The sequence below is a fragment of the Rutilus rutilus genome, assembly GCF_951802725.1.
Source record: "Rutilus rutilus genome assembly, chromosome: 11".
In the NCBI taxonomy this organism is placed as follows: Eukaryota; Metazoa; Chordata; class Actinopteri; order Cypriniformes; family Leuciscidae; genus Rutilus; species Rutilus rutilus.
The window spans coordinates 5331903-5357901 of NC_140216.1; the positions used below are offsets into that span (position 1 = coordinate 5331903).

Below are 25999 nucleotides of genomic sequence, written 5' to 3' on the forward strand. Positions count from 1 at the left end.
GTATTCCTTTGCCGTTACCTTTTTGAAGGCTAGGAGGCAGTTTTGTTTGCAGAACTTCATAACTCTGTCCTCTATCCGCAGAGATGGACTCTGACTGTCTGTGCCATAGCAGTATCCACCACAGTTCACACAGCTGTTCATGTTCAGCTTATTGGAGGAGCGGAACTGGTTGAAGCAGCTGTCGCTGCACAGCTTTTGGATGGAGCCCATGAAGTTCACTTCATGAGTGTAAGTCTATGAGAAATGCAATTGCAACACGCAACCTTTTAAAACTACTGAACTTTATTTTTATATGGATCTTATAAAGCAGCCACAGAAACGGTTATACAATTGTCACAGACAGAAAAAAACAACTATAACATACTTTGTTTTTTCCTAGAGAAATATAAAGTGACAAAAATGCAATTTCAGTCTACCAGAACAATAGTGTTTTCCAGAGAAATATAAAGTAACAAAAATGCAAATGTATCAAACAGCAAGTCAGTTATGATACAGATTTGCTTTTCATGAACCTAAAAGTACACTAAACAGTAGTTGCAGTCCTACGTGTGAGCAATATGTACAGTGCAAACAAAGGTTGATTTTCTAACAAATACAAACACAGTGGATTCAGAAAGCATACAAACCCCTTAATTATTTCATATTTGATGTTGCTGCCTTATGCTAAACGGCACCACACCACAACCAGCTCCATAAAGCTTGATGACAAAGCAAAAACAAGACTGAGAACTTTGCACACTGATCAATAATTTAAAAAAAACTAAAATTAATTAAGGGGTCTGAATAATATTTCTAAATTATGTATATAAATAGAGGCGGATATTGGGCCATAAAACATTGTTCACAAGACTTTGGACTACTGGACTTTGTAGATCAGAGTCTTTGTCACAACATCTTGTCCATTCATTCAGAAAACAACACTTTAATTAAAATTGTTTGATGTGTTTCACATCTGGGGAGATAATCACATCTGGGGATGCCACAGTAAGAAAACCAAAAGAAATTATGTGAAGACTAAAAGAAAGAATATTTTAGTTTGTTTGTAGTTTATTTACAATAGTGTACAACATCATACAGAGAGACAGAAAGATAAACAGAAGGTCAAAAGCACATTTTCGAGCACACAGTCACAGAGTTTTGTGCCATTCCTGGAAACAGTTCCTGGTCAACTGAAGACACAAGTGCACGTCACATGCCTGGCATTTCCAAGGTGTTTGCTGCTTCTTGCCATGCGCTGCTTTGCAATGCACACAGATCCGACGTCCGGCAGAGGCAATTTTCCTGGCATCTGAGCTCAGCTGCGCTCCTGGAACAGGCACATGGTCACAAGAGCTCTTTTTTCGTGGTATTTTCAGTGACATATCACAGAGCTCTGCGATAAGTTGCTCCATAAACCCTTTGTGGGTCAGGTTGCCGTACAGCTCTTTGTGCAACGTATAGGAGTTGGTGGCAGCGATGTCCAATAAGTGTAGAAAGATCTTTCTGTACCACTTCAGGGTTTTGTGCTGTGAGGTGTAGTATTGCAACAGCTGATCGGACAGGTCAACGCCCCCCATGTGTTGGTTGTACGCAACGATGGGTGCGGGACAGGGAAAAGTCTTCAAGCTCCATGCTTCCGTTTCTTTCACCCTCCTCTGCACAGTGTCTCCGGTGTAGGCAGGATGGATAGTGGAACAGACAGACACCTCTCGTGTGTCCATCCACTTCACAAACACAAGTGGTCCATCCCGAATCCACCTAATGGATCCCCTGGCGGACTTTTTGGTCAGTGCATTAGCTGCATTTTGTGGGCTGTCCTTCCTGTAGTCTCTGTAAGTCCCACAGGCACCATACTTCAAAGATAACAGGTCTTTTAAGAGCTTCGGACTTGTGTAGAAATTGTCCATGTACACATGGTACCCAGATCCAAAAAATTTTTTGTCCACAAGAGACATCACTGTATCATATGGTAGTCCGTAGCCAGTGGCATTGGTATTCTTTCCGGTGTACACAGAAAAGTCCACAGTGTATCCATTCGATGAGTCTGCGAGGACAAAGAGCTTGAAGCCCCACTTGGTTGGCTTGGCTTTCATGTACTGTGTCATTCCCGTGTTTGCTTTGCATGCCACCATTCTTTCGTCCACGGCTAAATTTCTTCTAGGATGATAGCTGGTTTTGCATGCAAGACGGATTGTCTCTATGAGGGGTTTGACCCTGAAAAGGCGGTCATACCCATCTGTGCCCTTCTTTCTGTCATTCTCTCTGTCTCCGGCTGGGTGACTCATGTGCATATTCCACGAAATGGTGCGGTATCTGTCCCTTGACATAACTGTGGCGGGAAAAGGCACAGAGAAAAGACTGCCCTGCCGCCAGTAGTCACTGATGGAGCTCAGCTTCACCATGCCCATGTAGAATACCAGCCCGAAGTAGCGGTACATCTCGCAAACGTTGATATCAGTCCACTTGTATTTGCGACCCCTCGCAATTGACCTGGCGGCCTGAGCGTTTGTGTTGTAGCACAGAGTTGACACGGCGCTTTCAGTGAAAAACAGTTTGAAGAGACTAAGAGGGGTGTGCGAGTCAGTCGCACGCAGCTGCGGTCCAGGTTCCCGTGAGGGCAGGAATCTCAGATTCTGTGGGACCAAGTCGACTTCTGTCTCTGTTTTCCATGTCTGATTCGGCAGCTTGATTGTCTTGGCTTTCTTTGCAACCGGCATCAGGTCACAGTCATTCTCACATCTGAAAAAAAAATAAAATAAAAAAATAAAGCAAACACCTGTGAGCATGCTAATATTACAAGCAACTGCACTATTTAACATTATTGATTGCTAATACTGAAAAACACATGCATATATTTATAGCACATTACGAACATTCACACCCAATCAGATATTTGTATTTTACATTAAATATAGTATAAATAATTATATTTTTATTTTAATATACAATGCCATTCAAAAGGTTTGGGGTAGGTAATATGTTTAATGTTTTTGAAAGAAGTCTCAAATGCTTACTGAGGCTGCATTTATTAGATTCATATTTATATTAGGTTATTGTGAAATATTAAAATGACTGTTCTAAAGTAATACATTGTAAGATGCAATTTATTCCTGTGATGCAAAGCCGAATTTTCAGCATCAGTCTTTAGTGACGCATGATCCTTCAGAAATCATTCTAATATGCCGATTTGCTGCTCAAGAATCATTTATTACTATTATAACAGTTGAAAAAGGTTAAAAAATATTTGTATGGAAATTGTGATTTTTTTCTTCTTCAAAACAGCATTTTCTTTTTATAGAAATATTTTGTAACTTTATAAAATGTCTTTGCTGATGCATTTAATGCGCGTGTCCTTGCTGAATAACAGTGTTCATTTCTTTAAAAAATAAAACACACCTTAGTGACCCCAAACCTTTGAACGGTAGTGTATTATAGTACATGCTTGTTTTGAACAACATTTAGATGTAATGACAAGTTGCCTAGGTCAAGGGCAACATATTTTACTAAAAATATAACAAACCATCTTATTTTAGTCTGGCAAAACAGCACAACTAGTAAAATATGTACATGCTTCTCTAAAAATAACATGGGTAGCACTTTATTTTACAGTCCTGTTCCACATGTAGGCTACATACTGTATACTTTTAGTCATTACAATAACTGGGTAATAACTAGGTACTAGTCCCGAACCTACCCCTAAACCTAACCTTAACCCATGTAGTTATCAATTCAGTACTTTACTGGTAAGTACACTAAGTACATTGAAAGTGCACGTACTGTAAAATCAAGTGCAACCATAAACATGCTTCCTAAAGAAAGAATAGACTTACTCATCAGAACTGAAATCCTCTGCTGGATCAATTCGCTCTTCAAAATGCAACCATTCTTCATCAGACTCGTGCTCTTCTTCTGAGGAATAGGTGAGTTCATCCTCACTGTCCAGGATCTCGGTAGGTTCCTCACACGTGCATTGTGCCATCTTCCAAAAGCGATGAAAAGTGAATGAATCGGATGAAGCTATGCTATTTTTATCACATTGATGGGGGAGCTTTTACCATATTTGTATGGCTCGCCCAGGTCATAACCGAGTGGGAGCGCATATAACGCGATAGATAGATGAGGCAGATAAACGGTAACGTTATGTATCTAACAACTTCAGTACGAGTAAAATGTTCGCATAAATATTAAATATAGCGTGCGTGAATACATCGAGGTGGACGCTGCGTTTTAATGCGCACTCTTTTGTTGATCAACAGATTAACAGCACGGTCTCTATTGTGTGGACCCCTCACTCACCGGCGCTTCACTCACAGTGGCAACACGCGCACACACAGAGAGCGCGAGGGAGCAAAACAGTAGTAGAACTGACGCGCTATATGAAGACGATATTCATTACTATTATTTTATTTTTCTTGTCAAAATGACTAACTTCGCTTATTTATTATGTTTTGCCGTTCGAATCCTTCGGCAGATTGAGGATAAACAAGCGGCAATCCCATTGGCTAGTGCTCACCTATCACCGTCCAAGCCAATCAGCTTGGGCGAACGCAAACAAATGTGATGAATATTCATGAGCCCAGCAGCTGGTCAGTACCCCAGAGCGACAGACATTATTCAACCTACACAGATTAAATAGATGAAAATGGTTTACTTTAGCGTGTTTTTAAATTACTATTAATAATCAATCTTTACCGAAACACTGAATGACCAATAATGCCAAGGAAAACCAGCAAGTTTTGTTTAAAGTGCCCCTATTATGCATTTTCGAATATTCCCTTTCATCATGCGCTAGTGAGGGGCTAGCAGGTGCTTCAGCACCCCCAAGAAAGACCAAAGCAGCCCAATAGCACCCCCAAAAATAATTTCTGAAAGCAATTATATTCAGGCTGTATCCTATGGAAGCCCTGAACCGCATGGTGAAGTAAAAAAAAGAAAAAAAAAAGAAAAAAGGAAGATAATATTTTTTTATTTCGAAATAGTAAGTAGTTATTTCAACAAATATCTTGTTATTTCGACATAATATCTGTTATTTCGACATATCTCGTTATTTTTGTTCGGGTTGAATAATTAGTTCTTCCAATGTTTCATCATCGGACTCGCGCTCAGATTGATATGGTAAAAATCAACGTCATCGTTACTGTCTTTACAGTTCAATCGCCGAACTGTAGGAAGCCTCCGGACAGAGCTGACATTCAGTTATGGTAATGGACGTGTAGCTTCTGACAGGCGCTGTACGCGGTTGACCAATCACAACAGACTGGGTCATCTGGCCAATCAGAGCAGAGCAGGCTCGCGGAAAGGAGGGATTTAGAGAGACTGATTCATCCGACAAGCCGTTTGAGAAATCACTGAACAATGTGGTGATTACATTATGAGAAAATTAAAGTGTTTGACTTTTGATGCATAAAATAAAATTAGGAACCTTTAAAATAGCATAATGGGGCACTTTAATATGAAAAATGTGCATTCATATATTTGTATTCGTACATGCTTGCCACATTTTAGTTCTAATTATTAAAGTATATCAATCATCTATAAAAGAACCTAAAAGCTTAGTCATGCTTTCAAATTATATATGAATGCTTTAAGTGTTACACTCCTAAATTGAATAAATAAAGTGATCATATAAATAAGGCATCTAAATTAAAATTACATGAGTAAATACACAAGACAGCTTTTTCAGACAGCTAAGTGTCAATTTCATTTGCATTACACAATCAGAGAATATTTGTTTTTCAATTCTAATTGGTTCATTTAAAAGTAGACATTAAGGTTTTTGTAGAGACATTTGTCATGTCAGTGCAACAAGTATATGCTGAGTTTGAGATCACAGAGACCAAAACGTCAGAAAGCACATCCTGAATGTCTTCTGTATTTTACCAGAGCACTTTTTTGTTGTTGTTATTGTGAGTGGACACATGAAAGCAAACCCTTTACAGTTTCTTACAGTCTCTTATCTGTTTAACAATAAATCAAGAGTATTTTAAATTGTTGCCGTTGTTATAAGAAAAAGAAAAAAAAGACACAGGAACCTCCAGGGCATTAAAGTACACTAAAGAGTGCTTGCTTAACTTTGAGTCAAATTTGACTGAAATTAAATACCTGTTGCTCAGTCTTTTTGTGCGATTTATGAAAACACTTGCAGCCAGAAAAGATAATGCAACAGAAAGTTGTCTTGACATTTTTTCACATCTGAATGAAAGGCCTGTTCACACCAACACAAATGTTAAATGTCAAAATTAAGTGTGATTAGTGCAATTTGTCGGTTCAGACATTGGTTTAATTTCACTACTGGTGTTTATGAACAACAGCAGCACAGATATCTTTCTGAAATAATAAAATATTGGTTTGTTTTTTAAAACCTATATAGCATGTGTGGCAAGTTGGCTCATGCGATTTGTTTTGCGCTTTAGAATTTTCGTTTTAAGGGAACATAGTGAGCTTCGATGCTCCCTTTTCAGGGTGCATCGTGGGACTTTTTAGGGAGCGAATGTTTCAGTGCACTCTATTCTTCTCTGACAGTAGGTGGCACTTTTAGAAAAGCAGAAATGGTTACCCCCAAATGGAAAATGGTAAACCTGGTTAGCCAAGAAACAAAAGCACAGCGCAACTTTCTATTTCCAACTTGTCACAGAGAAAGGAAGTAAAACCAAAATGTACATGTTTTCAAAGAGCCGATAAGATTTTTGTATTCGCTGTGGTGAGAGAGCCAGTTCCAGATTCTTCCTCTAGCCATTTACTGTCGCTTAGCAAAATAATCTGTTTGTGAGTGGCTCCAAGTCAATTTTATGTAACATCAGCAGGCTCTGGGCATGTGACCAAAAGCGCAAATGTGCGACGGAAAAGGGATTTTTTTAACACTAAAAGCATGTAAACGTTTGTGTCTGAATAGACACAATAACAGCTGTTCACTTAAATTAAAATGTTTATCACATTGAATATTTGCCTTGGTGTGAACAGGTCCTTAGCGGTCAAAAACATGATTAAGTTTGCATGCCGAAGAGTCAGTAGGGGCGCTCCAGTGAACAGATAGAGATGGACACTCACCATTCCTGCTTTCTGACACACACTGCACTTGAACTTTAAAGCGCTGAGGCATTTCTGACTGCAAAACTCCTTCAAAGTCCCTGACATGTCCACCGGGGCGTTGACTACATCTTTCGGTTCAACAATGTCTCTGCACAGAAACAGAAATGGTAAAAAGTTATGTATGCTATATTGTTATATATTATAATGCAACCTTTTAAAATAAAGCAACATGTTATAATTTTAAAGAATTCATGGGAAATCTCAGCCAAAAATAAAATTCTGTCATCATTTACTCAACCTTGTGTCGTTCTAAATTAAACATCATTTACTAAATTAAAAATCTAAAGGTTTTAATGTAGGCATACTTGAGGCAGTGGTAACATTGCTTCTTCTGAGGTATCTTGACCACCATGGTGGAGGTGCTGCAGAGACACTGAGGTGAGCAGTAGAGTTTAGGACAGCCTTTGCGCTGGAACGCCGTCTGTCCCTTTAGCAGGACTTTGTGACATCCTGTGCAGACCACACCGATTGGATTGGCAGGGGCCAGAGGACGAAGGGATAGCGTAGGGCCTAGTGCTGCCTTTGCTGGGTTGTCTGTTGGAACTGCAGTCACATGAAGAGGAATAAGTAAAAAAGATAAGATGTAACTTTCACTATTCACCCAAGTAGCAAAATATCATAATATATTTTTAGAGTTCATACCGATGGATGTGGCATTTCCTCCTACAGAGAACACTGCGCTGATTTTGATCGCATCAGGTGTCTGGTTAAAATCCTGAAAGCAAGAACACAATGGTTGCATGTTTATAATCGCCTGAAAAATGTTATATGGTTTGACTTGTTGGCTTATTTCATTAATCTCATTGTGATTATTGTGCACCTTACATATCACTGTCTCCACAAAAATATTGAGCAGCACAAATTAGAAACGTTACAATAGCAGCAAATCAGCATATTAGAATGATTTCCGAAGAATCATGTGACAATGTAGACTGAAGTAATGATGCTGAAAATTCAGCTTAGATCACAGGAATAAATTACTTTTTTACAGGTTTTTACTGTATTTTTTATCAAATAAATGCAGCCTTGGTGAGCATAAGAGACTTATTTTAAAAACATTTAAAAAATATGTTTGTCATCGGTGTATGTGTGTATTTAGCCTGTTTTGACTTGATCCCCCCCTTTAAATTAAATTAAATTATTAAATCACAATTATTCATATTACAATTATTTGTCAGACTAAATCATGACAGGCCTATATATAGGTGTAACATTTATAGAACAGTAATTATCCACATAAACCCACCCTGTATTCAAAACATCTGTTCCTCATATACATTGCTTAAAGGGATACTCCACTTTTTTTGGAAATAGGCTCGTTTTACAACTCTCCCAGAGTTAAAGAGTTGAGTTTTACCGTTTTCGAATCCATTCAGCCGATCTCCGGGTCTGGCGGTACCACTTTTAGCATAGCTTAGCATAGATCATTGAATCGGACAAGACCATTAGCATCTCTCTCAAAAAAATGACCAAAGAGTTTCGATATTTTTCCTATTTAAAACATGACTCTTCTGTAGTTACATCGTGTACTAAGACCGACAGAAAATGTAAAGTTGCGATTTTCTAGGCTGAAATGGCTAGGAACTATACTCTCATTCCTGCGTAATAATCAAGAAACGTTGCTGCCGTACCATGAGTGCAGCAGGCGTAATGATATGACGCAGCGCCTGAAAATAGTCCCCAGCTCAGTAACTTCCAACGTGACCGGGACTAAGTTTGTCTAACCTTATTTTCAGGCGCTGCGTCATATTACGCCTGCTGCACTCATGGTACGGCAGCAACGTTTCTTGATTATTACGCAGGAATGAGAGTATAGTTCCGTTTAACTGTTTAACTCTGGGGGAGTTATAAAATGAGCCTATTTCCAAAAAAAAGTGGAGTATCCCTTTAACCTCCGTTACCCCTTTGCAAAAAATCAAATAAAAGGCGGAAACCACTGGTGAGACTCACAGCTGCGGTGTCGGGTTCATCTTTAATGTTTCCCACTGGCTGCAGATGTGTCGACGCTTTCTCATACTCCTCATCCATCGGCTCATCCTTCACCTTCACTGGTATGGCGATGGAGGGATGGGCCACTTGAGGTTTCGACTCAGTTTTTACCACTGAATGTGTTTGCTGGATTTAGATAAAGAGGGTTTTAGTGTAAGGAGTGTACTTCTCCATGGAGTAACAAATGAACTCAATGGTAAACATAAAATAGTAAAATTGTGCTTACCATGGCAGAAGGCTCGGTTTTCTCACTTTTTATGGGGTCAGCCAACAATTTTCCTGTTAAATATAAAAATTGTGTAACATGCTTATCAATAACATCAATCAATATAAATAAAAGGTTTGCAACTCATCACCAAAATGTTAAAGAAAGCATCTAGTAACATGCAAAAAAAATTAAAATCACACCAACCTGCATCTTCTGGTCTATCTACCTCCATCTTCCCATCCCGATCCTCAGTCTGGTCCACATCTATTGCCATTTCATTCGTGAAGTCCTCAACTTTAGCAATCACAAGCTCGTTTGAAAACTGTGCCGAGTCCTCTGCGCTGGTCTTGTCTTCGTTCTTCACTAGTTCTGTAGCAGCCTTCTGTTCACAGTGTCCCTGTACACAATTTTCTTCTTCTTCTTTTTTTTCTTCACCCTGGTCGGTTGGACTGTCCTTTTCTGGACTGTTTCCTAGGTCCACATCCGGTTGCTGTCTTAAATCCAGATCTTCCTCCATCTCCTCTTCTTCCTCCTTCTCCATCAGGCTGTTTTGAGGGTTTGGCTCATTCACACCTGCTTCAGTGGCTTCCAGCTTGCATGACTCCACCGCATCAGGCTTCTCTTCTGCACCAGCTGCATCTCCAGAGAGATGGCCTGTGAAATCCTCACTGGCCATAAGGACACCCGATGCAGACGTAGAGTCCAGGTGTGAAACTGACTCTGTAGAGTGTGAGGGGCCAGACTTCGCTCCTGAAAGTGGGAAATGATTACATTTATCTATATGGCAGAGTTCAACAATAAAGGCCCTGGACTGTAACGACAACACTAAAGATAAAGTTTAAAAAAATCATTCTAAATTTAAAAGAATAGCAGAGCCCTCACCACAACTATAACGATAACGACACAGAGAAACGATATCGTTGCAATCACTTTCAATGTTTTTTTTTCCTCCATCGTGCAGCGCACGTATTATAACCAGAACGACCACTCCCATGAAGCACTGCAAATGATATAATCGAGTTGATCTCTCTAAACTCTCAAAATACTTACTCATTTGTACAAATGCTGATTATATATACAAAAACATTATATTTTCAGTTTATTGCAAAATATTCATATATATATGCATATTTTGCAATAAACTGAAAATATAATGCATATATGAAGAGTTCAGATGCAAAAGCCTCTAAGTGCCATCTGAAATTTTCTTCTAGAATGAAATTTTTTATCAAGCTCATATATTTAAGTTGAATAATTTCACTTAATTGGCAATGAAAATTACCTATTAATTGTCATTTAAGTGAAATTACTGAACTTAAATATACGAGCTTGATAAAAATGATCATTCTAGAAGAAAATTTCAGATGGCACTTAGAGGATTTTGCATCTGAACTCTTCATATATATATTATATAGCTTTTAAATGGTTAGGTCATCCCGTGTGGTTAGTTCACACAATAATGACTTTTCTCTCACTAATTAGCCTACTCACCCTCATGTCGTTCCAAACCCGTAAGACCTTCGATATCTTCGTAACACAAATTATGATATTCTTGATGAAATCCGAGAGCTTTCTGACCCCCCATAGACAGCAGCGCAACTACATTGATTGTGTTTTAGGTCTTGGTGAAGGGTTTTAAATGACGTTTAAGTGTGCAGTTCCTGGATGCCCAAACCGTGAGAAACCAGCGAGAGTACATAAAAGTGCCTCACCAATGCCGATGATTTCACCAATCAGGAAATCCACTTCGAGATGGTGCAGGCTTGGCACGGCTGTTGATTTGAGAAGTCGTCGTATCTTTCCCTGAATCGGTTTGAAGTCGTCTGGTGAAAAATGCACACTGCACATCTTCATTTGCTTGACGTATCGAAGCGGTAAATTAACATCCCGCTGAACTGCCAGCAGCCACAGCTTCAGTCGCTCAGAATCATTTAATGGGAAAGTGTGAAAGGTAAGTCTTTCATCTGGTGGCATTGGTGAGGCACTTTCACGTTTTTTCGTTGGTTTCTCGCGGTTCAGGCATCCAGGAACTGCACACTTTAGCACCATTTTAAACACTTCACCAAGACCTAAAACACAATCAATGTGGAATTCAATAGCTTTCACACAGCGCTCGTCTTCCTCTGCTTGTAAACAGTGCAGAGCTTCCGGGTTCTATGTCAGAAAGCCACACGCATGCGTCGTGGTTCCCTCGTGAACGCGCAAAGAGAAGGAATTGTAGAATAAAGTCATTTTTTTGCACATAAAAATTATTCTTGTCACTTCATAAAATTAAGATTGAACCACTGTAGTCACATGGACTATTTTAACGATGTCTTTACTACCTTTCTGGGCCTTGAAGGTGGTAGTTGCATTGCTGTCTATGGAGGGGGTCAGAAAGCTCTCAGATTTCATCAAACATATCTTAATTTGTGTTCCAAAGTTGAACGGAGGTCTTACGGGTTTGGAGTAATTAACAATAGAAATGTCATTTTTGGGTCAACTAACCCTTCGATTAAGCTGTTCGCAATACCTCATGGGATTGTAATAGAATAAATAACTTTATTCTAGAGCTGCTGTAAAGCCAAAACAATCTCTGTTACTTTAATTTCCTATCATCACTGTAAAGCTGCTTTGAAACAGTCCATATTGTTAAAAGCGCTATGTAAATGAACGTGCCTTGACTTGTAGCTAGTTCGTTCCCTCACTAAAGCCGTTAAATAAGTCTTGTTGATGTACCTTTTTGTCCGATTTTCAAAAACTTTTTTGCTTCAAAATCCGAGTTTGTAATATGATGATTTACCTCGTAGCTTGGTTCATGGCTTATAAGTCTTTAACGAGTTTTTTTTTTTTTTATCCCTATGGAAAAGAAAAAAACTTCTGGAACGAGCGCTGCTGAAAAAGGGGGCGGGAACTACTAAACTATTGAGGTAACATTATAGAGTATTTTCACTTTTCATGGAAAACCAAATACATATATATATTTTATTTTTTATGAAAAATACATTATATCATTAATACATTATGTATTATTATTCTATCAATCTATTTTATTTAAAATTATACATTTAATGTATCCACGCAAATAACTTTTAATCGACATATGTGGCAAAAAAAACAAACAAAAAAATCCTAATAGATATATCCTAATATATCCACAGTTTTACGGATGAAAATATCCACTTTCCTGCAATACTTTATATAATTCAGATAGCCTAGAGTTATTTTCTTAAAATATTTCATAACTAAAGAAAACTCCTATTTCAAAACATCAGCCCCCACAATGGATTTTAGTCTACAGTTGCACACAACATGGAGTCTCAGGATTATAAACATGCATCTTAGGCTAACAACAATACTGGCTGATCATACATAACGTTACTCCATTTCTTCAAAATAGCATTAATGCCCTGTTTTATTATACAGGCTCCGTTCTTTTGTCCTTAGCTCACAATTCGATGGGAACGCAAAAATGAGATAACTCCATCACGTGGCTTTAAAATATGCATACAAAGAAAGTTGCAGCCAGAAGGGAGCGTATAAAGGTGAAATACTGCAGGGCATGCATGTTTCTGCAGCGAATCTCTGCAGAGACGATAAACAACACGCGGGCCACCTTTCCAAACAGTTAAAATACTCACCTTAGAGCACTTGACGTATTCTTTCAACAATCCCTCTCGCGACACAGCCGATATACAACTCCTGTGTGATGCACGGTGGGTCACTTCTGTTTTAAAACATCAAAATACTGGAAAAAGTTGGTAGAACAGGATCAACTAGCTGGATGAACTAGCTGGATGGACTAGCTGGTTCTCCCGCGAAAGCACTTCCCCTTCTGCGTGCAGCAATGCATTGTGGGAGATGCACACAACTAGCGGTGGGCGGGCGCGCGGGCGTGATCGATTTGAGCACTTCGTTACAATAAAATATTCAACAGCTCGTATTGATTACTCCTATTCATACTGATTAAGACTGTTTTTGTTTTGTTTTTGGTTAACAGATTGATTAAAAATATAAAAAAAAAAAAGCTTGATCTTCACAAAATGAAATAAAAAAAAAAACAGTCTAAACAAGTTAGTTTCATTTGACGACTACTAGCTGCTTTTAATTTCAGTTGTGACGGTTTAATGGTTATAATTAAAATGTAATACCATCATCCAAACAACCAGGAGAATTAAAAAAATATTAATACTCTAAGTATTATAGAACTAAGGGGCACTTATTCTACTATTATGATACAACAATCTTACATTTGGGAGCAATTTAGCGAGAACATACACTGTACCTTTTTGTAATAATTGTGTACCAATACAAACTGTATTTTTTTATTTTATTTTAAAGGGCTTTTTAAAAATTACAGGATACATATCTATGCTTTTATACAGTTGTTGTTGTTGTTTTTTGATAGCAAAAGTGCAGATGTTTAAGTTTGGGCTTACATGTTTCAAGGCAAGTAAAGCTAAAACTATTGCAATTTTTTTTAAATACTGGGAAATATACTCTTGTTCCATGTGACAGGGTAAGTGGTGCTTGTTACCCTCTTGTTCCATGTAGTTACAGGGTAAAGTACAATAAAAATACATACACACAATCTAATATCACTGACTTGGAAACCTTTATGAATTGGTCCCAAATGTGATTGTTGTATCATAATAGTAGAATAAGTACCCCTTAGATATATAATATTTACAGTATAAAAAAAATAAAAATCTCTTGGTTGTTACCCCTTTATTCCCCAAACTTAAGTACATTATAGGTAATTACAGAAAGTCACACTGTAAAATGGCTTTAATTATGCAGTACTTTACGGGCTGTAATCTAAAGCGTTACCAAATTAACATTTGAACTCTCTCTTGTGAAATTAGCATCACCATTTAAAACGAAAGTCTCACCTCAGTCTAATCCTAATCTACATCTCTTTCCCTTGACCCCCCATTCCCCCTGTTCCTTCTCTCCCTTATGCTGACATCACCAAAATTCACCCAAAAATCTATATGGTTTAATTATCATATTATCATACAACACTATATGCCTGGTATCATTTGAAATGTCTCAGTGCAACTGGTACAAAGCAGGTCTCCTAAAGAAGTAAACCAAAAGGTAAAGTTTTTAAGAGTTTAGAGATATTTTGCTTACATAGGAGGGTGGGTCTTTCATGCAAATGGAGCCCTTCCCTTAAAAAGGTGTAAACTGGAGACAGTGATTAATGCAAATTCCCATTGTTAGCATATGTTTAGGTTTCTGTCTTGGTCTGAGTATACAAATTAATGTCTCAAAAGGCTCCGGGCGATTTGTAATGAGATTATTCGGGGCGAATTATGTATTTCCTGAGTCGGGTACATCTTTTACTCTATCTCTGAGCATTTGATGTTATTGTATTGATTATCTTTGAACTGATTATGTAATTGGCTTGATGCATTTACCTGACATAATAAATTGTTTACATTTGGATTTATTCTGACTTACTCTGAAATTATTAACTTTAGTAATAACTTTGTATCCATATATATATACCGCAAATCTGCGTCAGATTAGTGATGGACTAGAGTCCAGTTTTGAGTGGAGCATAGGGCACACCAGCTGTGATTTTAGAGTTACGGCTAATATTTGGCACTAATTCAAGTGTACTTGGTTTGTAAAGACTAAAAGGGAATTTCCGTTTAAGACAGCAAAATGTTGTTCGACTAACCTAAATAGGGCGAGTCTTACCTCTGTTTAATGTAATGTTACTTTAGTTAAGTGTACGTGAGAAACCATGGCATGACCAAACCAAAGCTATCAGAGAAGTAATATTGGTCGGCTTATATCTGAAGTAGTGGTCATGACCTCTGTCTAAAGAAACGTTACTTTAATTCAAGTGTATACAACCAAGGGGGCTATACAAAATATCTTAGATAGAGTAAGCGTGAATACGACCGTCTAAGATATTAGCCAATAACCTCTGTTCAGTGACCCAAAACTGGCGAGTTTGTGATCGTGGGCCCACATTATATGAACGGCTGGTGTGAGGAGCCTGTGCGAATTTGGCACCCGAGTGAACAAGGATAATAAGAGTAAAGAGTTAAATAGAATAATCAAATGTGCTGCTAAACTGCATAAATGACCAATTGACATTTTAACCTAAATTCGAGGTTGTGATAAAATGGAGTCAGATAAAAACTTTAAGCTGCAGTCCGTAGTTTTCCCTCTTTGTCGCCATCTCTGTTAGAAATCTGCAATTGCAGTTATTAGCGGAATTATCAACTTTACGTGGGTTGTGCCTCGGCATTAGCCTGGTTCTACCAGACTCTCGTACATTTCATTTGTACAGAGAGTCTGGCCTCTCTCCATTGACAAGCGTTAACTTCCTTGTAGGCGGGTACTCTGTTGAAGTTTAAAACTATTGGATCTGCCCAGAGTCACTCTGGATCTGCCATAACCAATTGCTAACGTTTGGTCGTGACGTATGTCAACTCAAACTAGCGCACGATCTCAACGTCATCGTTCTCAGCCACTCCCTCTGTTCGCTGATTGGACCGGTTAAAAATTGATCGGAGAAAACCAAAGAATACACCACAATCCCAGACGGAGTTACTGAAGGAAAATGAAATTGAGCGGAAGTACGTAGGAGGGCGGAGCCAGGCTACCTCGGCATGGCACAGCGCGGATGAATCCAATGTTTTGAGGAGAGTGTGCGGCTGTCAGTCGCCGTGCCGGTGTGGATACTGGCATTCGGAATCACAGATTCTACTTCGGAATCTACAGATTCTAGGGAAAAAAGCATTGCAGTATATTGTGCTGATTAAATCTAACGATCGCTTATCATATCACGTCAAACCGTGCAAATTATACTTTGTTCTTAAATTGTTAATGTTAACAACATCAGCATTGCGTGACTACATTAAATGCCCTTCCGATATTTATCCTTTTTTTCGCATGGGCCCGGTTGCAGTTTCTTTTTTTCCACTCCGAAGTCTTTTGCATTTTACAACGGGTGAATCTCCAGATGTCACTGGTGATTGTCGTTTGAACCTTTCTGGATCCGCCATCAAATTGATAAGTTTAATTATATCAAGTGCTGTGAGAAAAGGCTATAAATCTCCACCTCCAACATCCTCACACACAATATAGCCTAGCCGGGACTCCTTCTTTATGTGTACAGATGTGACGTAATGACGCAAAGAAGTGCTCGAATTTCCAAAAATGCACCAGTACCACTAGAATTATTATTACAAGCTTACCGTTTTGAATCGACTAAAGGCAAGCAGATAGTTTTTAACACTGGCTGGTTATGTACTTGCTCAAAAATTTATTTTGGATAATTTTTAAGCCAAAAAAGTTACGGACTGCAGCTTTAATTGGAATCAAATTACTTTGTCACACTGAAAAGACAGTAACACGCAGTAAACCTTAACCCGCTTATCAGAAACTAGTTGGACCGATTGGGAAGGCCTTATATCATCAAAATCATTGATCCATAACTTGGCAAAAGTGAGACTGTAAGTTTTAAATGCTTATTTCTTCAATTAAGTGTGAATTTTGTCATTGTTTTGGAGCACACTAGCTTATAGATAACAGTAAAGTAAGGCTAACAAAGCTAAAAAAAAAAACTTCAAATTTGATTTCATGGGGACTTTAAAATTGTAGCAGCATCAAATCACTCATCTGTTTATAGTTTTTATAGTTTATCTTTAAAGTTTTCGTCCTTGTGTTAACAGGCCTGTATTGTAGTTCATATAACAACCTGTGGGGATATTATTAAATTTCCTTTTTTATATACATCAGCACACAACATCTTTTATCATGATTTTGTTTTATTATAATGACATAAATTATAATTTACACACATTGCTTGAGAGTAAACATTTGTAATTTCTAGTTATCTATCAGATATCGCTAAATATGAAATGCTACACTAAGATGTTAATTGTACCATTTCACCAGTCAGTGGTTTTTCTAAATCACACTGCTTGGGTTTCTTTGGATATTGTTGAAGCCTCGCCCTCAGTGTGTTGACTTTGCTATCCAGCTCATCCATGATGAAACCCTCATCAACCGACTCACTGTCCCTGTCTTCCCCCGGCCCAGCGCCCTCTGCAGGGAGGAACACATGCAGCTGGTGTGTGTGAGACCGAGACGTGGCAGATGAAGCGCCGTCGGGGGAATGGCGGGTGGGGAGGAAAGTCTTTCCCCTGACAGATAAAGTCTCGAGGTTTACGGGCTGCTTGGACTGCCTCTCTCTGCTCTCCGTGGGCCGCCGCTGACTGCGAGGAAGGGTTTGTCCAGGCTTTGGTGCAGGCCTGAGAGGCTGAGAGAAATGCATGTACACTTGATGATAGCTCTGCTGAGGTGTCTTTGTGTTATCAGGGGTCTTGCAGGAGGGAAGGGATGGGCCACCACGTTTGCGTAAAAGGGGGTGGCGGTTTTTGGAAAAACCCTCGAAAACAGCCCTCTGGCCTGGGGTGAACAGGGAAGGCTCACTGATACTGGGAGGGAGACCAAAAACAGACACATATGAGGTCAATCAGAAAATATTCATGTAAGCGGAAGGAATGGAAAGATAAATACCTACCGTTCAAAACAGCATTTTTTTTGGGGGGGGGGGGGGTATTTATAAGTTATTTTATGAAGTTTAATAAAGACAGTAAGCATTTTTATTAATTTTAATATTACGAAATGTTTCTTGAGTTGAGCAGCACATAAGGTGGTGTTCGAATTGATCAGTGTGCGACATCAAAGTACCGCGAGAGTTCTGTATGCTTTCGCATCGCTCTCGCGGGATCGGTCTGCGCAGCGTCGCTTTAAGTTGAACAAACCAAAGGATCATGTGACAATGAAGACTAATTATGCTGAAAATTCAGCTATGATGTCTCATGAATAAATTGAATTTTAAAGTATATTCAAATAGAAAACAGCTAGTTGTTTTAAATATTTATTTTTCACAATATTACTGTTTTGACTGTCATTTTTAATCAATTAGATGCAGCCTTGCCTTGGTCAGCATTAGATTCTTAAAAAAACAGAAACGTATTGATACCAAACTTGAAAAGTAGTGAACATTTTCACTTTAAGATGTTATATTTTTGATAACTACGAAATACCAACTGAGCTGCATGTACAGTAACATGGGACAAACGGGTCATTCTGAAACAACTGTTATGATAATCTTGATAAATTGCAACATCAAATCTTCCGCTCAAGAGATGTAGGAATGATTCTATGGCGAACATGTTATTTAGTTAGTACAGGTTGTAAAATGTGATGAGACTCCCAAAAAATACAAAGACATTTTTTGAATAAATAATTCATGATATTTGTAAATAATAATAACAATAATTTACATCTTTCCTTTCCTCTGCTGCTTTTAAAATATGGCCATCATACACGTGTATTGCTTGAGAAACCCTAGGAACATTAGCTGCTGTCATTGGATAATCAGTGTAATATAGCTGTTGTTTTTTCCAGCGCTGTTTGGGTGTGTTGCCACGCAAGACTGTAGGTTGCCACGCAAGACGAATGTTTCTCAGGTTTCTAGAGCGCTCACCATGATGTTTTGACACTTCCTGTTACTGGCTGATGAAGTTTAATGCAGACCCCAACAAACTACTGATTCTGGCTATTGTATTGCTATAAGCATTTAACTTTTTCTGAAATTTAAAAATTATTAAAATTATTTGAAACAATTAGATGAAAATTAATGTATTGAAATACTATAAATATTAAACTACAAAAATACAATTTCATGTGCCTTAAATTTTCTTGAGGATATTAATATCCTTAAAAAAAAAGTAATAATATAATAAAATATGTAATACATAGATCCTGTTATTCAATGATTTTTTTGATGTATTAAAATTCCACTGCATTTCCTCCTGATTTAATGCATTAAAAAAAGTTTTGTTGTATTCAGATGGATTAAGTGATAATATTTAATTAAGGACTTCTCTAAAATTGATTCAGCCAATAGATTCAGCGCTAGACTTCAAGGCGCCAGATATCAGCTTACCTGAGAGGCACCATGGTGTTCCGACCATGTGTTGATCTGGACAATGATGGAAGCCTGAAATCATCTCTGCTCCATGAGCCCGGAAGAGGGATCGCGGAGCTGGAGAGCAGGTACGTCCGGACCAGAGTGCGATTTCTCTGCACTGCCCACTGATGTTTTAACTCCACAGTGTTCATGCTCAGTGCAGAAGGTCTGGTTGCACTCATATCTGCACTGACGGCACCAGACGGACTGCAGCCGCCCCTCGGGGGAGCATGCGTCTACATACAGTGATCAATCATTCATGCACATTAAAAATACATCAGGCAAGCCCATTGGTCGCACACCACCAAATTCTCCCTTTCTTCCGTTCCGTTGTCATCTTACAGCACAAAGACAGACTGACGCTTCTGAGACATCATGGCACATCTGATGGCAGGGTCGTCTTTGAATCATCTTCAACTTCTTAAATCCCAACGTTGGCAAAAACATTGACATGTACCTCAAAATAACCATTTAAAATGACCCTGAAAAGGAGCACATCCCAAGCTAAATACACATGAAACCTAGTCTTAGATTTGTGCATCACATGAAACTTAACTTTTGCTGCTAACTGACATGTCAGTAAATATACATGTATATAGCGACTGTCAAATTTATCAGTCTAAAAGGATGAAAATTTAATAGTTAATCCCTGAGAAAATCCTCCCAAGCGTTTGCTTAAAACATGGTCTAAAAAGCCTAACCCACATTTACCCCAGCGCACTTCTCAGACTGCGGGTTTGTTTTCCTTTTTGAACTACTTCCAGAAGTAGCTGTCAGCCAATAGAACACAACAGTGATAAAACAAGAGAAACATAGCACCTTGACCTTAATGGATACTGGACAGCAGCCTGTGGGTGCTACTGGGTTACAGAGGTCTGTCTGCGTTTATAGACCTCTCAAACATTGTCTGAGAGCTTGTTTTAAAGAAATCTTGCCAGTAAGTTTAACAGACATTAGATTTAGATGTTAAAATCAAAATGCTAATATTCGAGCAACACCTCTAAAACATCAATTTGAAAGTTCGCTAGGGTCTGCACGTACAATTAAAACGTGCTATGGTTTCATCTACAAAAAAATATTCACAAAAACCAGATAAGGGATCTTGACAGTTTATTACAAAATAAAAAAAGCCACCACATTGGATATAATCATGATGCATCCAGTGCTGCACTGAAGATTCCCCAGCTGCCACGTCTCATCTGTGCCTCACACTCCCACAGGACTAAACACGACAAAGAAAAATGAGGTAAAAATTAATCATTTTGTTACATAACAGTATTCTCTCATCTTGGACTAAAAACAGTAAGATTTAACACGGATTAACTTTTTCACTAGTAAAAGGATGTTTTTACACTATTAAAATATATACATAAATATTTGAAATGATAAATAATATCCCACACGAGAGGGAGAGAGAGAGAAATGTGGAATATAACTAAGTAAGTAAAAATATTTTTTGTAAATGTAAACCTTAATTAAAATACACAGGTCAGTAAATGTGATATTTATAATGGGTTTATGTGAAGATAGTTTCAAATTCACTTAATTAAATGATTGCTTTCAATTATACTGTAATGTTGAATGGCTATAATTACTTTGTACTTTAATTTGGAGATGTGAAATTATTTACTACAATATTAAAACCTAAATTGTGTATCGATTGACAGCACTACACACACACACTAATAAATATAAAATGTATTTTTCTATTACAACATCACAGACCTGCACACTATCGTCCACTGCGCAGGAACATCTCGTGCCGAACAAGTCGATAGTTCCGAGAACAGGTTCCTCGGTTGATCTAAAAGACAAGACCTTTTTACTCCACCACGCAAACACAAGCGGCATCATCACTCATGCTTGTCATTGTCTTCGGTGAATGCTTACCCATTCCTGAAACGGTACGACGCTTCTTAACCTCCTTCAATCCCCTGAGGCCCCTGCAGTAAGAGAAAGACAGTGAGGATACAGAAATACACAGGCTATTATCATTGACAACATCTAATACTACATATATGAAATGGAAGACAAAAGGAATTATAGCTACTTTAGTTATCAGCCCAAAATAAAAATTCCCTCCTCATGAAAAAAATAAAAGCACATAACGTGCAAGTGGTTAGGAATAATCAAGTTAAACATAGCCAAGTCACTTTTTACATTATTATAATTTTTTTTTTTTATATACTGCTGAAGAGCAAATATGACTTCATGCAAAAACACGGTTGCTGTACAGATCACTAACTGACATGGTAAATGACATTTGGACTCATTTCAATACAGACGACACCACCTCAAACACGATTGCAGATTTCTAAAAGATAAGGATGTTGGGTTAAAGATCTGCCTCTCTGAGGCAGCCACTAGGGTCTCAAAGGGCAGTTCTGGCATCACACTCCATAGAGATGAAAACTCAAGGTCCATACTAGGGTTATCAAAATGGCAGATTGGGACCAAGGCGAATGGATCACAGTGCAGATAAACAGACACCTACACATACATCCAGACAGTCCAAATGCTGATCCAGCATTATACATATGTTGTAAAGATCTGCTCCGATCATCCGCAGGAGTAGGAATACGCGCGCACACACACTCACCAGAGTGAATTTCGGGCACCATTAATAAGAGTCTGCTCAGTGTTCAGTAACATGGCTGCGATGCACTACTGGTGAATGAGTGTAATACTTTTATGAAGAATAAAAGAACAATAGATTTTGGAAAAAAAAAAGCACTTTCATTACCCAGAGTATGTCCCACCCCAGTCCACACAGAAAAAGTTCATAGAGAGTGGAGGCAGCATGTTTCTGTGATATATAAATATACCAAATTATGAATATATATATACACACACACAAAATAGTTAAGTAAACAGACTGGAAAGACTGCCAGGTTTGAGAAGAGAGAGAAAGATAAACGACTTAAACTGACAGATGCATTTTTGCAACAAGACAAAAAAAATATAATAATAATAATAATATTTTAACACTACCCTATATAGTGATTTGTTGCACACTACGACAGATCATGTTGATAGACAAGGTTTAAGCACTCAAGAGATTGGAGAGAATATGAGTGGGAAAAGTCTGCTGAGTTATATTGTGGAATCTAATATGCTTGGCATCAGAAAAAGCTGAATTGATAGAAATAGTGTACTAAGATAATCCAAACATCGCCATAATCATCATCAGGGAAACTACTAAATACAGACAACTAATAAATACAATTATAAAATTGACTGACAAGATTTGTATATTATAAAAAATTCTATTAAAAAAAAGTTCTTATGAACTATTCAAAGAATCCTGAAACAAGTATCATGGTTTCCACTAAAAAATATTAAGCAGCAAAATGTTTTAGCATTAAGAAATATTTCTTGAGCAACAAATCAGCATACTAAAATGATTTCTGAAGAATCATGTGACACTAATGACTGGAGTAATGATGCTGAACATTCAGCTTTGTTATCTGGAATAAATTACATTTTAAAGCTGGCGCCGGCAATTTTTTTTTGATCATAATCAGTGAAATCGACACTATAACAACATAAATAAGGTGTTTTTAGAAAAAAAAAAACGAGCTTCTAACTCCACCTGGAGCGTGTTATTTGTTTTGCAAAAATCCACCGCTCCCGGATCATCGGGTCCAATCAGCGCAGGGGGGTGTGAGATCTGACTGTCAATCACGGGTCGTGCACACGCCACAGATCCCCCTCCCTCGCGCACGTTACAATATCACATGCACACGACACGCCTGAAGTTCGCCTGAAGATTGTACGAAGCGTGATGGCGGAGATAAAATCTACTAACAAGCTTCCAATTCCTCGGTTATTGCTATCTATGGGTAGATTAGACAGGGCAGCCTACCTCCGAGTCCATGGTGTTGATCGATGCTGAAGAGACGGACGCGTTCACAGAAAATCAGGTGCACACGCACTGACGAGCACGACCTCGATGGGAGGGTGCTTGCTGGTAGTGGGGGAGGGGCATGAGAGTTGTAAACATTCAAAATTTTGGCTAAATCGACCCAATCTGCCAGACTTGCCGACTGCAGCTTTAATATATTAGAATATAATAATTTTTAATTGTAATAATCTCACAATATTACGGTTTTCACTGCATTTTGACCAAATAAGGTCAGCCTTGGTGAGACTAATATATATATATAAAAACAGACACCAAACTTCAGAAGGATAGCAGTGTATGTATGTGTATATACAAGCAATGAACAAGCAATTGTGTCGGATTTTGCCACTTGACCACGACAGCTTCCAAATTTCTATATAAAAAAGAAACAAATAGTATGATTTCTCCAAGCACTCATCTGTTCTGAAATCTGTTTGCTATTTTACATTCATTAAAAAAAGAGGGGAAAAAAGTGAAATCTATTACACAAAAAGTAAAATAAAGGCAATTACCCTGAAATTGAGTCTGTTCCAAAAGCTAAATCATGTTTATAAAGTCCCCACACACACACAATTTGTGTGCCTTTTAACTAAAATCAAAAGAGCTGAACTGAAAATAAGAGCTTTATCTGAACATTTCTATTCAGATTATAGTTCTCAGCACCTTAACCATCATAAACGGACCACATTTTGTATCGCCGCTGCATAAGCAGAAAGAAAATGTTGCTTCTCACAGTACCTCGAGTCAATATAATGCCATCACCCCCTCGACCGTGAGGTTCTTGATATTTCGTTAGTGTGCAGTGCTTAAATGCATGATGCCTGGTGAAGCAGTGAAGCTGCTGCTGTCCCTGAAGACAGCTACTGTGTGGAAGACATTACAGAGCAGCTGAAACACACACAGAGGGAGCCAAAGTACCAAACACATTTCAAGTATTGCTTACAAAAACAATTTCTGCACTGTGAAACCATTTTCAGGAGTGTGATGCCAGAACCCTGGTAGTATTTCAACACAGCTGATGAAGAGTAGTACTTTATTTTCATTGGAACAAAGACGAGATCACTTACCTTTTCCGGTGATATGCAAGCACACCTCTTGATGCAAACAAGTCCAGGCTCAACTGTCCACTGATCTGTAGAACTAATCCTCAATGTTACCAACTGCTGGAGTCTGTGGGTAAGCTGGACACTGGCCCCTAATGCTCAGCTATAGCGCCACCATTCACTCAATACACAGTACAGACAGAGACAAGCTCTTGTCATGCTGCTAAAGTCTCAGGAGCCTGAAAAAGGCAAGTATCCACTGTGTTCTGCCAAGGGGAAAAACAGTCTTAACCATAGAGTCTGAGTCACACTATAAATAGTATATGGAAATTTATGGTCCCAGTGTACAGTGCTAACTACATGCAGGGGATGTCAAAAAACTGGAGAAAGTTGACATACTCTGTGTGAATTCCTGCTAGCCTACCAAAATTTCAGAAAATTAATTAAAAGGAATTTATTCACTTTTAAAATGCGTCTTGAATTAAGGCCCATTTACACCAAGGATGATAATTAAAGGTATAGTTCCAAAAATCGTTAACGAATATTAAATACTCAATATTAAAGAATAGTAGAGTCCACACCACAGCTATAACGATATCGTTGGAATCACTTTCAGAACGATTTTATTCAGCCGGTGAACGATAGAAACATTGACAGCCAATCAGAATCAATACGGCTATAACGAGCTCGAACATTTAAAGCGACAGATAAGTACACACTTAGAATAAACAGAACAATATTGTCCGCTGGTGTGGACGCTAATATCATTATCGTTATAGGTGTGAACGGGCCTTTATACACTATATAAATTATTCCAATGGCTCAAAAGTGTGATGTGTCAAATATTTACCCAAAAATTAAATGTGTGTAGTACCTTGTGTCACTCCAAACCAATGTGACTTTCTTCTGACTAAGCCCGTTAACGCCTGGCGTTAAGACGTGATTTGTTGGATCGGACCACAAGTAGACGAGGGATCTGGTTTTAGGGGCATTCATACGACATTTTCATCTAAAAACAGAAAACACGACAATGGCGTTTTGGGGGGCCTGAAGACGCAAACTTTTGAAAGCGGGTTTCAGTCAAGTTTTTGAAAACGACACCGTTATTGTCTCCATGTAAACTACAAAACTCAAATTTGTGATAACGGTGACGTTATGCGCATGTGTATTACATGTTCAGTCTATAGGCGGCGTTGTTTAAATGACATAGCAAACTACTGGCCCGGCAGCATAATACAGCATTTGTAGTTTTCGTGGATCCCTGTCAACAGCAAGCTTTTTGAAAACGTTGTCTTCTGTATGCGAAAAACGCAAAAGAAACACTTTTTTGTTTTTAGTGCATTGTTTTTATGTGTAAAAGTACCCTTAATCCGTCTCCTTGTCCACTTTAAATCACTTCTGTCCTGATTGCTTAGAGAGGAGGGTCTATGTGCGGGTAAATTATGGGTTTACGACGGAAAAATACACAGCAGCAGCTTTCATTTCTGCTCTGATAGCCACAAGATCGTGCTTTGCGTTAGAAATCAGGAATGTTGAGAGAACTTTGTGCTTAGTACATATCCCGTCTTCACACCAAACTTGGGGGTCTTCAGCCAACACAGTTTAAATCCTGTCTGGCTAATGTGCTTCACATAATGTTTAGGCATTGGGTCAGTAGGCAGAGATTAGGCATCTTTTGTGGCTGTTCAAAGGCATTTGACCACATAAGCATCTACACTACGAAAGCAAATGCCTAGTCTAATGCATTTTCGACTACCTCGTGCATTTTGGACACGGCCAAAACATTTTAGACCCCATTT

General features: G+C 38.4%; 3 protein-coding genes across 4 annotated transcripts in view; all 3 read right to left on the bottom strand.

Annotated features, from left to right (window-relative positions):
* The window catches only part of LOC311299877 (zinc finger MYM-type protein 4-like), a 27055-nt gene extending 13932 nt beyond the window's left edge, over positions 1 to 13123 (bottom strand). The window contains exons 1-9 of one of the 2 annotated variants that reach the window (XM_084423779.1): positions 12886 to 13103; positions 10978 to 11334; positions 9470 to 10015; positions 9284 to 9336; positions 9019 to 9183; positions 7711 to 7783; positions 7374 to 7611; positions 7027 to 7156; positions 19 to 234 (exon numbers count right to left, since the gene is read on the bottom strand). In XM_084423779.1, coding sequence (XP_084279905.1) covers positions 19 to 234; positions 7027 to 7156; positions 7374 to 7611; positions 7711 to 7783; positions 9019 to 9183; positions 9284 to 9336; positions 9470 to 10015; positions 10978 to 11314 — 1758 coding nt within the window. In that variant the 5' untranslated portion in view covers positions 11315 to 11334; positions 12886 to 13103. Of the gene's footprint in view, positions 1 to 18; positions 235 to 7026; positions 7157 to 7373; positions 7612 to 7710; positions 7784 to 9018; positions 9184 to 9283; positions 9337 to 9469; positions 10016 to 10977; positions 11335 to 12885 lie in introns of both variants that reach the window. The other variant, XM_084423780.1, reaches the window with a different exon arrangement.
* A 3966-nt stretch (positions 13124 to 17089) lies between these two features.
* Positions 17090 to 20316, bottom strand: LOC311299820 (uncharacterized protein). The gene is made up of 2 exons (XM_084423680.1): positions 19230 to 20316; positions 17090 to 17709 (listed from the first exon to the last, which is right to left on the bottom strand). The coding sequence occupies exons 1-2, from the start codon at positions 19433 to 19435 to the stop codon at positions 17139 to 17141; spliced, it is 777 nt and encodes a 258-aa protein (XP_084279806.1). The 5' UTR covers positions 19436 to 20316; the 3' UTR covers positions 17090 to 17138.
* Positions 20317 to 20346: 30 nt separating this feature from the next.
* Positions 20347 to 25999, bottom strand: part of sfpq (splicing factor proline/glutamine-rich) — a 30058-nt gene continuing 24405 nt past the window's right edge. The window contains exons 10-12 of the transcript XR_014629199.1: positions 21144 to 21196; positions 20979 to 21057; positions 20347 to 20475 (exon numbers count right to left, since the gene is read on the bottom strand). The gene's annotated coding sequence lies outside the window, so the exon portion shown is untranslated. The remainder of the gene's footprint in view (positions 20476 to 20978; positions 21058 to 21143; positions 21197 to 25999) is intronic.